Below are 15,208 nucleotides of genomic sequence, written 5' to 3' on the forward strand. Positions count from 1 at the left end.
ACACTACTTAGGAGGGGAAATGGAAGGGGATCATTGATGTCAACTAGGAACCATATATATGTCAGAAATAGGACTATAGCAGGTGTATTCCCTCTGAATTTCACCTGCCAGATGGAAATAAAAGAGATGCAAAATAAAGAAAGCTACGGAATTTCCATTTCCTACAGTTTTTTTTTTTTTTTCCAAGAATGGAGCAAAAGCTATTTCACACTGCCAGTGTGTAAGCAGCCCATTTAAATTAACCACACAATTATTTTAAGTGATGTGCAGTTATCACACACATCCCTCCGCTTTTTTAGAAACGTCTGCTGGTATGTTCTCTGTCCTGCAAAATACACCATATTTTAAAACGCTTGCCCTGAATTTTGCCAGAGTATGCTACAAAGATTTTTAAAGGGAAGAATAGTCCTTGATTTGGCTCATATATAATAAAGTATTATATTTCAAAGATTATATTCATATTAATAAAATAATAAACAATAACACAAATGTCATCTTTTCATTCAAAATATTTTCCTGGCAACTACTAGGCATTAACAAAAAGAATATCACTATTTCGTCAGTCCTAATGTCAAAAGACTTTCCTATTTTTAGTAAAGGAAAAATACTGAAGAGCAAGGACTTCATACATTTGGCAGCAATCAAAACACAAGTGCATTTTTCACTTCAAAAACGTTTTCATCACAGTTAATTTAGACATCGAAGTAACCTATTCCAAACTGAATATTAATAATAAGCTTTCACAAACACACATAAATACACACACACCCCCAAAAAATAGAAGTTAGGTTACTTTTAATTTGATAAAAATATAATGAATTATCATCCTAATTAACTTTAGCTGCGATTTGATTAGCTAGTATTACTTTATTAGTGTTACGTAATACTGAAACTTTTTATCCAGCCAAGTCATATTTAAATAGATGTTAATTAACTTTTCAAAATGAGCCTATTCTGTATGAGGAATGCTTATTAAAATAAACAGTCTCTTTTGAAAATGCTTTAGGTTGATAATTGAATGGCTTAAGAAAAAAATCTACATAAAAAGGAATTCTATATTTTTAAAAAATTTTATATAAAAAAGAATACAGTATACAGAATTAAAGTTCTTTTTATTAGTTTAATATTATTCTTTAAAAACAGACATTTGGCTGAATAAAATTTATGTTCTATTATGAAGAGCATAACAATCTGGTAATTGTGCCTATTATAAAAATGTATGCAGTTTGACATTCAGCTGTTTTCTAACAACTCTCTTCTCTATACCAATAATTAACTTTATTACAAATGCACTCTATCCCCACTACCAAACAAAATCAAACAAATTAAGAACTTTTTCAAGTTTTAACTGATGCCTATTTGATCAGCCTATATTGCAAGGAGAATGTTTTTCTCTTCATATTGCTCTAATATCTGATAATGTGGGTAACAACTTTAAAGTGAGTGAACTGCAAATCTTAATTCTATGACATGCTAGCTGTGCAACTTTGGTTAAGTTACTGAACCTCGTCAAACTGAATTTTACTCATCAGTTTAATAGTGACCAAATACAGGTTTTTTGGCAAGGATTAAATGAAACAGTCTAAACACAATGCCAGCTACTCAAGAAATGTTCCTTATTTTCTTCTTTCCAGTCCTCTACCCACCTACCCTTGTCTTTCAAGTCATCCACAAAAAAGTACTTGTCATTAGATTGCTCGGTTTAATATCTTTACTTGTAACGAAGTCTACTGGAGAGGCAAAGAAACAGCTAAAATCTGTACATTAGCATTCTCTCCGCTATTAACACAACATATTTTTTTTGACATTGCAGAAAAAAATGTTCTAAAAGATTCATAAATTACAAGTCGAAGGGTGCGCTTTCAAGTAAGTCTTCATACCAAAAAAATTACAAGCGTTTTAAATATATATTTAATAAATAACAGCAAGTACACAGAATCAAATCCTGCACATTTTTCCCATTATATCCTTGTTTTGGTTCTCAATCAGAATTAACAGCTAAACAGATATAACTATTGAGATGCAAATTTATCAACCACAACAATTACTGGGCTTTTAAAAAGCCAACATTTACAAGAATCTGATAAAAATATAATATCCCTTTACAGGAAAAGTTAAAAATAGCTGGTGAGTAACAAAAGTATATTTGTAACTGAATATAATGATATGAATGCCCTAAAGGTCTTTTGTTTGTTTTTTTCTAGTATGGTAAGCAAATTTGCAACTTCGTAATATATGTCACTGCAAGAGTAGCACAGAGTCATTGATGGGAGTGTGATGTGTGCTGGAATATGTGTGAGGAAAAAAGGGCCAAATTTTAGGAGTAGAATAATCTAGAAGTTATACCTCGCAAATATACAGAAAATAGCTGCACACCAACAATCTATAAAGAGTAAGAATAAGAATTCCTATTTCTGTTCTAACTCCTTAACATACTGAATAAATACTTCACACTTATTCCTGAACATATTACAGAATTTTAACAAAAAACATATGACTCACATTTTCACAGAAGCTAATCTTAAGAAACTGAATAGACCAAATGAAGCAGCATGCTACTTAAATAGACAAAGGCTTAAGTATACCTCTAATTTCAAGTTAGAGTAAACGGAAAGCAGTTAACTAAAAACACAAGTTGGATCTAGGCAAGGAAAATATGACAAAGTATTGCCACACTTGTATCATACATTTCCTTTTTTCTTCAATTCAGGGGAATACTGTGAAGGAGCAAACTACAGCTGCCTGAAAATTTGCAGCAAGCCATACCAACGCCAAAGTTGAAAATTAACAATAGGGGTCAACCTAAAAAAGCAATGTTTTTTCCACTACTATCTATTATAAACTGTGCTTGATATAATCACCTTTGGGGAATGGAAATGTTTCCCCACACTATGTAATTAAAGACGAAGGGGAAGAGGAGGAAAGGAGAAGGGGAGAAAGTATATACCAAAAGACCAATAAAATGCTTTCAAGGAGATTAAGCATGTGGATTTTATTGGTAATAGCTGGAGCGGCTCTATCAGTTCATTGCACATTAATAGACAAGTTGCCATCAAGTCTCAGGATCTCGGCTTTAAAAGGGTAGTATCTGCACTCTCAGCTATTTGCTTCACCTAGATTATTATCCAAAGTTGTTTTACTGTTTTCTCTGTTTTTGCTACATATCAATACATATTATCAGAAAGAAACTCATCAAAATATTAATCATGACCTATATGTCACAAACTCACCAATTCTCCTTTTTAATTTTAATATCCTTTCTTAACTAATATTGCCTTGGGGATGGGTAATTTTAAATATAGCTTGCCTTTATGTTATACTTCTTTTTAACTTTCAAATGAAATAATATGCATTACTTAAGAAAAAGTAAGCAATGAAAAATTTTCCAAGGTTGGCTGCAGGAAAGCGAAAACCCTCCTATTCTTACAAACTATGTGCCTGTTGGGTTTTCTTTTAGAGCTAAGGAAAAAGTGGAAGAATTATAAATAAAACAAACATCAAGTATAAAAGGGGTTAATATTTAATTAAAACCAGTTCTATCCACTGTAACAATGACCTGGAGCCAAACAAGGCGGAAGATGTATGAGTCATTCTTTCTGCCCGTGAATGAGACAGCTGATCTCCTCAGCAATTCCTCAAGACAAGCAGGCAGAACTGGAGTTCTGCCTCCATTCACAAAAACACAGTCCAGCATATGAGCCATGTGGTCCAACCACAATCTTTTCATGTCACACCCATCCAGGGAGCTAAAGCAAGTAAACTTGGACTTGCAATATAAACACACCAATTTTATTGCTCTGTCTCAGAGCACAGATCTATTAAAGGAACACATTTAAATAAATGACAAGTTTACAAAGTTACATACATACATACATATATATACACACAAATACATACATACACATGTCCCATCCTGCTTTACAGAGTAACTTGTTACAGAAACTTGCATGTATAAAACTAAGGAAGAAAAAAGGAAAAGACGGAAATGCAAAGAAGGTTTCAAGAAAGGGAAAAGAAGAACCATTACAGAAATGCCTTATTTTTCTTGCCTATTATCCAAGTATTTTTATCATAAGAATACTGTAGATGGTTTGCTGAACTTTGTAGTGTTTCTCTTTGAATTAAAGAGTTAGAAACAAATTTCTTATGATAAATTTAAAATTTATTTCAAATCAGAAGTAAAACAAGAAAAATCCACCTTCCTACAGTGGTATTCTGTTTAATCCTAAAGTGAAGCTACAGGCCATGGAACAAAATAATCATGAGTCCACTAAGTTTGGTTTTATACCACATCCACTTTTAACAATAAAATGATTGTACAAATGTAAAAACATTAATTATGCAGAAATATAAACATATTTAAACATACAAAAAAAGGAGGCAACTTTCCAATGACAAAAACACCTTTACTACTTGATTAAGGCATTATTTTCATATTTCTATATTCTTACTGTAACAGTAAAGTTTTAGTTGTGGTGAGTGTCAAATCAGCTTAAATTCCTAACTAAACCTGACCTGTAGTAACATGAAAACTTAAGGGAAGCTCAGAGCCAACTAGCTGTTGTTTCTAGCCAAATATTTTCTCTAATGCTACAGAGGTCTGACTCTATTATTATTTTTTTTATTATAACATTATACACAAGTCAAAGCGAATAAAGTTATACTACAAAATGTAACAAACTGCAGATTTTCTATAACTGAAATAGAAAAGCTTAGTCATATTTTATTTATTAGGATCCTCTGGAAAAACTACACTATACTATACCAAACCCTATTTTTCTATTAAAAAAAAATTTCTATTTTGTAAATAAAACATGTATGAAAAAACATTTATGCAATTCCAATGAATGTTTAGAAATAAAATATACTTACTCTATTTGCTATCTAAGTCAAACTCAAATGAGAAGTTTTTCTCTCATATTTTAGATTATTTTCTGGTATAACAAAGAGAAGGGTGATAGTCCATCCTCTCCCTGCCCACACACACATGAAATGATTGTTGTTCAATTATAAGAAACTATATGGACTTCTCTAATTCAATGCTTAATTCTAAAGTCATGTTTTATGTAAACCACATGAAATAATGTAGTTTTTAAAGCCTTTAATCCTTATTGCACCAAGTGGGGCAAAATAATTCATGAGAACATGACCAATTTTATGTTCCATTAAAAGTAGGATTTTTGAAAAATAAAAATGAGTGTATTATGACTGCTGTATATTGTGGATGACATTACACATAGTGAGTAACAATAGCACATATTACTTAAGAAACATCACATAATGATTTTGAATATAAATTTAGCATCAGCCATTAAAGCGAATTGAGGGGAGAGTAATGACATCTCTGCTTTTAAGTCAACATGACTGTTGTTTGAAGGTCAAATAAAACCAAAAGAAAAAAACCCTTCTTTGTATGATGTAATAACCTTTGCTGTAGAAAGGTTGTTCTTGGAGATAAAACTCCTACTCAGAGTTGGCGGCAGCACTAAACTTGACTCAATACAAAACCACTGAAAAACATTTTACCCTGAAGACAGAGAATACTGTTGATGAACGTGAACGTGAAAGAACATCTAGACTGGAAACAAAATAACAGTCAAGAGAGCAGCTATACATTTACATCAGATATATACTGAAAATTATTTTTTCCCTTTAAGTTGTGTTAGTAGGTGAGCTTTAAGAAGCAAGTTTGTAAGAATGCAATCCTTTCTTAATTTTTTACATCTTTCTATTTTTGTTCTGGATACACAAGAGATTCCATTTTAACTATGACTTTCAGGCTGTTATGAATAAGACATCACCATGATGTTGATAGGATTGATATTTAAACTCATTATTTCATGGGATCAAATAATTGCAACTGCCTTTCTGTCAGTAGCAGCCTAATTCAGAAGACAAAGAATCAATAAAGAATTGCACATAGTGAAATTATAACATAAAATGACTATGGCAACATTTTAAAATTGGCATAGTCCCTGACTTTTTTTTTTTTTTTTTTTTAACTACTGTGGTCACTGAAAATATTAACTTTTCAATTTTCTTCAGAATAAGATAATTATTTTAAACTGTGTTTACATGTTAAAAAATCTCTAAATTGCAGTGTTAGTTCTTGGGAAATGATATTAATGTAAAGTTGCATTCTCCACCAACATATTTAAATCTCTGTATGGGAATTAACTTTCTTAGTAGAATGCAAGTATATTTTTACAGAGGACTTTACTGAATTGAAAATACTGGTTCCATCCCCACCCTTAAACAGTCCTGCCTTATCTATTCCAATTTCCCCTTAGAAATAAAAAAAAAAAATTATAATCCATAATAATTTACCCATGACTAATCCATATTTTGCATTTGGGGTAAAATTTATGAACAGTCTTACAGAAAAAACAAACTAAACATGCTAAGATATCATTTAACAAATATTTGAGGACTTTTATAATTTTTCAAAAACACAATTATCATATGACATATGACAACTAACTTGACTCTCATGTCTAATAAGGTTTTTAGACCTGTTTAACTTCCCAGTGGAATTCTAACTCATGGGAGAAACATGGTAAATTGCCAATGATCTTTTTTAAAGGGGTCAAGATGTCTTAAAATTCCATGGTCACTTTCTTGGCTATGGAACATTATGAAAAGAAATATGTAAACGATTCATAGTCTGCCAATTTGGCAATGTTTTAATTTCTAGATGTCCAGAAAGACATAAATGGGCACATCTCACTACAAATAACTAGGGTAATTTGAGGATCTCTTCTTAGCTAAATACTGTTCAAGACGTGGGATAAGTCAAGTTAAAATATCAGCGTAAAATAATATATTTAATTTCTCAAAACAAAAAAAAAGTGGAGTCTAGAAACAAGTTAAAAAGATCTCTTTTCTCACTATTAGATTTTAAACACCACATTAACAACTTTTTGCTTACATCATGATTAGATAAATTAATGTAAACTATTTTGAAAATGTTTAAATTATTCTAAAATGAAATCTTATCCATAGTTTGTAAATAGTAGTCCTCCTGGGAATTCATATAAACACTCATGATTAATTCCTGAACTTAATTGAAATAACAATTCTTTTCTAAGTAAAGGTCCATGTTCTTCCAAATACATTGATCATTTTCTAGGTTTATTTTTTGTAATGCTAAGTCTTCAGGTTTGATTTACAGGTATGTTAATAATCCCGGAGAAAGACTATTCCCTGCAGAGTTTTAAAAGATAAATTTGGATAAATTATTCAAATCACTTATCTGAGCTACAAGACACAAAACAAGTCAAAAGTTAAAAAAAAGAAACGTACGGAAACTGATTATAAAATGGTAAGAGTCTGTCACAGATTCCACATTTTAAAATTCCGGGAACAGAGTTGCTATGCACATTCAAAATCTGCCAGCTAGTGCACTGACTTGGAATCAATGAGATTTAAACATCTAAGAACCAACAAACCTTCCAGAACAATTAAAATAGATATTTTAAGTTATTCTGGAGAAGCAAATAAATTCTCTCATAAAGGTAATGTTCTCACAACCTTTGACTTTGCAAAACTAATAGGCATAAGTTAATACAAGAATCTCCATGCAGATTTTCCATGAAAAAGTTATATCTGAATATGACTTATGTTGCAATAAAAAGTAATCTATTGCAGTAAGTTTCATTTACAGAAACTAGCAAAATGATCCTTAAATATAGCCAAAACTTTCAGTAAGTCTTACCTTCATTAACATGTAAATACAATCATCCTTTCAAAGGACTATTAGGAAAGCTATTTAACTTTAAAGACTGATAAAGATTGAAAAAGCTCTTTGGAGAACTAGACTATCAGCAAAACAAAGAAACTTATTTTACATGCTAACAGCAACTTGATCAACTGCATTCAAGACCACCGATAAAACACATCAGTCTGCCTCAAAGTAGCTACAGCAACACCTGGGTTCCATTTAAAGAGACCCACTCTCTCCTTTTTAACCATCTTAAAATCTGTTCTAAAACTTGCATGTTTCCCATATAATGTGAACACACAAAAAACACTGCTATATACTCAATGCTTACATATCTATAATTTTTCTCTTTGTATTTCCCACAAAACACATCATAAAATTAACATTTCACATTTTTATGCCAAATCCAAAAGAAAAATTTCAAATTATGAATGCCAACAAAAGTCCCTCAATATTAGGCATTTTTGAAGTTGTATAAAGCTTTATGAAGCAACATCTCATTTTCCTATAAAGTTGCATACAATAAAATATATAACAGATAGAACCACAAAATTTTATCATAAAATAATCCAAAATAAAAGTAATGCCTTTAAATGTACCCTTGCTCTATTAAATAAATCCTAATAAAACTGACAAAATAGCAAAGGTCAATTTTAACAAACATCACATGAATAGTAACACATGGAAAACATTTTAAAAATCCTCATATCTCCCATTTATTTTAAACCCATAGATTTCCTAAGTATTAGATACACACCTAACGTTCTGTGTTGTGAACAAGGTGGAAAGAAGACACTTGCACTTAAATCTTGAAGCATCCCGTCCTGATGAACCCAGAGAAACTAATTTCTGCCATCAGAAAAGTCCTCCACTAGAACACCAAATAATGATATGCGCTGCTCTAAAGGAAACAGCAAGCCAGCCGGGTTCTGGCTCTAGGAGGTCTCTGGAGGTACAATAATATAAACCTGATCAATTGCAATTAAAATCTGAACAGAGGCTTAGAACTTGAAGTCTTGGTGCATTAGTTCTTGCCAAAAGCAGATGTGATTGTGAGCTGGAAGCAATTTCTCCTGGTAATTTGTGATGACACTGGGTAGTACAGCCCCAGAGTCCCCAAAGACAAACTCATCAGAGGCTCTAATGTATGCATGACACATGAGGTGGCTCTTTTAGAGCTCAATTAATTGGGCTGAATATTAAGACAGCAAGTTCAGGACTTCTTTTTTTTCTTCTTCTAGAGTTGCTTTTCCCCCCTTTTAAAGCAATTTTTGCCTTACCTTCTGCAAGCCATGTTTCCTGTAATTGACTTAGATCTTGAAAGAGTTCTAAAAAACAAGTCAAAGACATAAACATAAGATTTGCAAATCTTTAGTCTTCATTAAATGGAAATGTTTTTCATGAAATTGGTATTAAATAAAAATTTAATTTCAAGAGATGCAGTCAACATAAAAATAAAAAAGGAGGCATAACTTAAATATCTCAATAATACTGCCTACTTTTCATGCCTATTAAGCAACTCTTTAAGAAATTATTTTAGTCATCTAAAGAATAAAGTCAATCATCTTTTCTTTTTCCTTTTTAACAAACAGCTTAATAAGCTCAGGGATACCAGAATTCATGAAAAGACTGAGGTGAATGTGTGTCTATTCACTGAAATATTTCTTAAATATATTTAACTCTTGTTAAAATAGTAGTAGGGGGAAGATTAGAAAGAATGAAAAGCATTTTATTCATATCTTCTAAATCTTACATAAAAAATATAACGGCACATGGTACAACTGTCAAAGTACTATGTTTTCAACTTTAATACCTCAAAACTAAAAGAAACCACTTCAAATACAAGTTTTTGGAGGAAAATGTCTACATTAATAGGTTTGTAAAAGTCAGAAAGACAATTCTTTGGCACCACGTTATCATCAAGTTCAAAACTATATGGTCATGTTAGGGAATGAGGGAGGTATTGAAATAGTATGAAGATTTGAGGAAGTTTCAGAATCTAGTATATCTAATTAAAATTGCCAACTAAACTTCAATAATTAAATCTAAGTATATTAAGTTTATTATGAATGTCCTCATATAGCTAAAATAATTTGTAATATATTGACTTCCTACCAGCAGTTCATCAAAAGAATCTGCAAACTAATTTCCCAAATAGTATTATAATTATTAAGTAGGCCTTAAGTATGATTCAGTGAACACTTTATGGTCAATAAACAAGGTATTATGACCTCACAATTTAGTCATCAAAATCACCCTTGAAAATTCTGTTAACAGTAGATGGTTTTAGTGTAAAGGGGGTGGGAAACCAAACAATCACTAATATTGTTTAACTTGTAATAAAGGAGAAAGAAAAAAGTAAGCAGTGTACATAGCTGCTGAATTTGTCCCACTGTATTGGATATTTTTAAACTGTTATCTTAGTGAATGGGGTGAGTTATATGCCATTTGGACAAAAGTATTTAAACACAAAACAATGATTAAAAGAAGGTTGTCAATGTTAAGATTTTATTTCCTTCTTTCATTAGTTTGTGATAGGACCATAAAATAGTCTCCCATGCAAACTGCCACATTATATAAATTGTTCCAAGTTGAAGTCTCAGTTAAATTCAGTAATTTCAAAGTTTATTATTTTTAAGATAAGACTGAAGTGCTCCTTTTCTTTTAGCAGGGTGGAGATTGTAGGTAAAAAAATGGGGATTCAGCCCAAAATCAAACCTCACCTTCTGAATCATGAGCCAGATCTCTGTTAATGAATTTTCTTTTCCTGACATTTGTTGGTTTCTCGTTACAATTTCTCCCACGCTGACTCTACAAAGGGAAAGATAAAATCCTTTAAAAGAATGTAAACCTCAAATCATACACACACGCACACACACACACACACACACACACACAGAGAGACATGCATACATAAGTCTAATGGATCTTCTCTCTGAATAGAAAAATAAAAGTCCATAGTATCAATTCTAATATTCATTTTCTCACTTATTTGACAGTGAAAGCTTATGTTAAGCAGTCAGGGAGAGTTGCTTCCCAGTGCCGATCCTAGCACATTACTATTTATCAGTCGTATATTCATGGTATCTCAGCATCAAAACAACCTTAAGCATTTACACTTAAAGTTGTTTTTAGGCTGGTTCAATGCTAGATTAAAACAGTGGATTTTATTCTCTTTTGGACAGCCCCTTCTCCCAACCCCCCCCCCCCAACAAAAAAAGCAAAAAGGGTAGAGAAATGAAAAAAAAAAAAAAGTGAGAGAGAAAATGAGAAAAAAAAAAAAAGAGAAAGAAAGAAAAACACCCCATATAAACAAAAAGTGTCAGCATTTGTCTCAACTTCATTCTTTTCAATGTGGCAGACAAACCCAGCCAAAAACTTTGAGTGCAGCAGCTGCTGCTGCCCTCCATCTCCTCTTCCACTCATCTTGGGAGCTTTAATCAGAAAAAGGGGTCTTAAAAACAAAACTATGCCTTATCCAAATCACTGAAAGGTAAGCTCATTTTGAAGACTGGGCTTCTAGAAGCAGAGTCGCCCTACAGTGGCAACAAAGCAGATAAGTATCTGCAATCCCAACCCCGTGCCCCCTCCCTTCTCATTTTCTCCCTCTCCCCACCCCCGTCGGAGTCAAGTTTATAAACAGCAACTTTCAAACTGATCACTCACATTGGTGACCATGTAAGGCACTTGCTGGTCATAAAATCCATCCATGCTGCTGCTCTTCGCAAATCTCAGCTCAGTATTTTATATTTTGAGCATTTAGCTGGAGATTTCCTCAGGATCTGGACTTCTATCAACCTAGAGGGGAACAAGATGGCTTTTAGGCTTTAAAAAAAAAAATCATGAATGAAGCTCTTGAATTTGCATAGCTAATTACCCTCAGACAGTCCCATTCACAAAAATAACCCTCCCTACACCGCCTCCTTCACCTGGATCCAAAAAGAGCCAAGAGAGTTCACAATTTACATATTTTCGGTAGTAGCAAAAATCCGAACAAGAGGCGATGTATTTATTTACACTCTCGATGTTTCCCTGCGCGGTCGGTGTACCCCGGGCAGCTCTGATTCGCAAACGTGTGCAAAACTAGCAATGGCGATCAACGAGACTTGCTTTGCACCTAACGGGACTAAAGAGACGGAGACACCTCTTTCATCAGGATAGTTTTTGCGACCCACAACCATGCAATTATCTGGAGAGACATAAAAAGTTGTTGGAAAGACCCACCTGAAGGCCACGCTAGGCGAAAGGCTGCAAAAACTTCCCTCCAAATTTAATAAAAACATTAATTATTGCCCAGCACTTCCCCCTTGGAAGCCGAAAGCGCCTCTGACAGAGCTCAATTCGGTGGTTTTTCCTCTACTTCTCCTCCAGGGGCCTCCAATCCAAACTGATGGATCGCTGCCTCCCATTGGCTCCGCGTCTCTTTCACAAGATCAGATTTCGGGCTGTCAATCAGGCGGCTTGCTGCCCCTTCCCGCGGGTCTCCCTCGCCCCTCTGCCCTAGGGGGTGCTCGGCCGGTAGGCGCTGAGTCCTCAGCCTGGAAGCACCACGGAGAGACTCGACTTCCTCTGTAACCCGCTGCTTATTGTTAAAGCGCCTGGGGATACTGAAACCATGTGTTTCGAGTCGCCAGTTCCCATTATTGGGGTGTTAGGTCCACTATTGGGCTGGTTCCCTTAAAGCACTGTTGTGCGGTTCTGGTATACACTTAGAGGCGCGATCCACAAAGCCCGTACCTCCTTATTCAGCCGCCCTGCCCACAGGATCTCCAACCCCTCTACTCTTGTCCGGACTAGGAGCCCACCTCGCTCTTTAGATCCTCATTCTCACTAAGCTTTTGGACCAATTTATTTTCCTGTTTTTCAAAACCCACCATCACCATTATGATTTATCAAAACATTTTTTTTTAACACTCATCCTCAACTAAAATTAGATCCTATCGTTCGTGGGACAGAAACTAAAGAATCTATAAGGAAGGCACCTAGGAGATGCAGAACTGCTGATTAACAGAGGTTGTGATGGGAGGACAACAGAGCAAGCTAGGTGAAAAAGTGTAAGTCAAAATTGTCCCTACGTGTGCACCGGGAAAAGGTACTTCCAGTCCACTGTGGCTGTGGGGAGTAGGAGGGAGGGCTTGGGGTGGCTCGTTTATCCTAGAACCCGCACGTTTCCTGAGCTTTTGTTATGTATACACGGAGGCGGAGGGTGTCACTTATTGTACTTGACGCTTTCACTTCCTCTACAGCTCTTAAACAGCCAGAGCCCAGGGTTGGGGGCGAGCGGTGAGACGACTCGGGTTTCAAGGACAATAACTAGGACGTTAAGAATTGAGGGCTGCATCTCTGAAGCCACTTGCCCTGTCCCTCGTATGGGACTCAGAACAGTAAAGCGTCACTTTAAGGAGCCAGTGCCCAACAGGGGACGGGAGGCCGCGGGGATAGGACCAGGGACTCAATGCTGTTGAAATTGATTTGTGACCAGAACTAGTGACCAGAAGACGTTTCCGGCAGCTGTTCCGCCCATTAGGAAACGTGCTGCAGTTCTCAATTTCTATTTGAAAGTTTCCTTCCTTAAATGGAACGTTATGGAGACACATTAAAATGGAGTGTAAGAGTGCACAGCACTCAACCTCGGACCTATGCAGGAGAAATATCTATTTAAAAAACAAGCAAACAAACAAACAAAATCAACACTTGTTACTGGGAAAACAACCAATAACTATGGGCAGCAAAGACAGACACCGCGCATTCCCTGAAACTACTAAATCAGAGTTCACAACGCGCGCACCTATAAGCATTTTGAGCGGGAACTGCATTTTAACCCCGGCCAAGGAGAGATTCCAGGAAGAGCCTGGGCCGGGAGGCTGGAACAGTGAAGCTCATGGGTATTATCTGAGGGTGCAACCAAGCAGGAGGTCAATAACAAGGGTGCTCCACCACCCTTCACTCCAGGAATAACCCAGCGCCTGTAATCTGAGCAACAGTTTCCAAAGACCTTCTCTGCAGCCGGAGCCTGACGGGTATCCAGGGTAACCGCGAGGGGGCGGAGCTTCGGGTTAGGTCCCTGCGAGGTTCTTCCTGCAGCCAATAACGAGCCGTAAATCCCCAGCCCATTGTTGTTTATTGCTGACCCCTCAGCGCTCCGCTAGGAGATTGGCCGCTTTAGGGAAGGGGGCGGAGTCCCGCCCGCCCCAACAGCCACCTTTCGTCTCCATTCACAAAATTCCGGCCCTTCTTGGTCACGTGGTTGGGGGCGTGGAGGGGTAGGGGGAAATGACACAACAAAGGCCCAAGTCGCCCAAACCACGAAACTTTTTTCAGCTCGCTGACTTCTCTTTGTCCCGTCCCCGAAACAGATACTAGATGAGGAAAAGGAGGTTGGGGTCTGGGAGTAATAACAAGAGAGAAAAAAATTAAGACCGAAATTAAAGGAAGGCTCACGTGGGGATCATTCCGGCGTGCACTGCTTAAGGCAGCTTTTGCACTAGAGGAAAGAAAGAATTGAGAGTGGGGAGAAAGTCTTAAGGACTGGGAACTTTTGCTTGCTGCTTCAAGTCCTTGCTTTTAAAAGTGCAAACTGTTGACTGTAGATGGATTTCAGTTTTTTCACTTAACATTCTGTAATTTTCATTTCTACCTTTTTTTTTATCCCACAGTGTCTTGTTAGTTTTTTAAAGCTTTATTATTATTATTACTATATATTTTTAGGAATATTGATGATTTTCGCTGGCTGATAGTTTTAGTTTCCATTTCCAAAGTCTTCTCACTCCTTCCCAGGCCCCCATAAACTCTGTGCCCCTTCTCCCTCCCTTTAGTGGACTGGCACTCTCAGGCGCTGCACTGTAAGCCTCAGATTTTACTATTGCGGTGGCTTCATATTTTCCCTTTTGAGTTCTTTAAACGAACTCATATCTTTTAACTCTGATCTTCATAGTAACTAAAAATGATGTTCTCATGTGAATAAGCAGCTAGTCTCACTACAGCTCGGTTTTGTTGAAACAGCCTAAAATTTTGAGATAAATGTGTCCCTCTTGCCTGTGAACGATTGAACCACGCTCTTTTCTTTCTCCCACTTTCTCTTCTGTCCTTTCTCTGCATTGATACTTAATGAAACACTATCTCTTCTGTCCTTTCTGTGCCTTGATACTCAGTGAGACACTAGCTTCTAGTTTGGCAGTTGTTTATCTTCTATGCTTGGCACTGGGAAAAACCAATAGACCCAGTTGCTGAAGACAGTGGAAGCGCTGAGAATATGTTTTTCAGAAAATGTAAGATCTTGGAAAATATCTGCAGAGGCAGCTGTTCCGTCTACAAGACAGGAACATAAAAAGCTGGACAAAGTTTCCACTACTTTTTGAGAATGTCTTTAAAAAATCAGTTTAGTAAATGCCAGTCCTTTTGAATGGAAAATTTCATTTTGGCAGGATTTCAGGCATAGAATGGCAGAGCAGAGGCCAAGAGGCTTTGACATTTATTTACTTGTATTTT

The 15,208-nt window shown here is 35.6% G+C and overlaps 1 protein-coding gene across 1 annotated transcript in view; it reads right to left on the reverse strand.

Moving 5' to 3' along the window:
• LOC105475610 (ETS variant transcription factor 1) overlaps positions 1–12,279 on the reverse strand; it is a 97,737-nt gene extending 85,458 nt beyond the window's left edge. Inside the window, 5 exon segments of the mRNA XM_071094897.1 lie at positions 9,001–9,048; positions 10,444–10,531; positions 11,387–11,518; positions 11,650–11,846; positions 11,945–12,279. Coding sequence (XP_070950998.1) covers positions 9,001–9,048; positions 10,444–10,531; positions 11,387–11,431 — 181 coding nt within the window. The 5' untranslated portion in view covers positions 11,432–11,518; positions 11,650–11,846; positions 11,945–12,279.
• Positions 12,280–15,208: the final 2,929 nt, after the last annotated feature.

The sequence above is a fragment of the Macaca nemestrina genome, chromosome 4, assembly GCF_043159975.1.
Source record: "Macaca nemestrina isolate mMacNem1 chromosome 4, mMacNem.hap1, whole genome shotgun sequence".
NCBI lineage: Eukaryota > Metazoa > Chordata > Mammalia > Primates > Cercopithecidae > Macaca > Macaca nemestrina.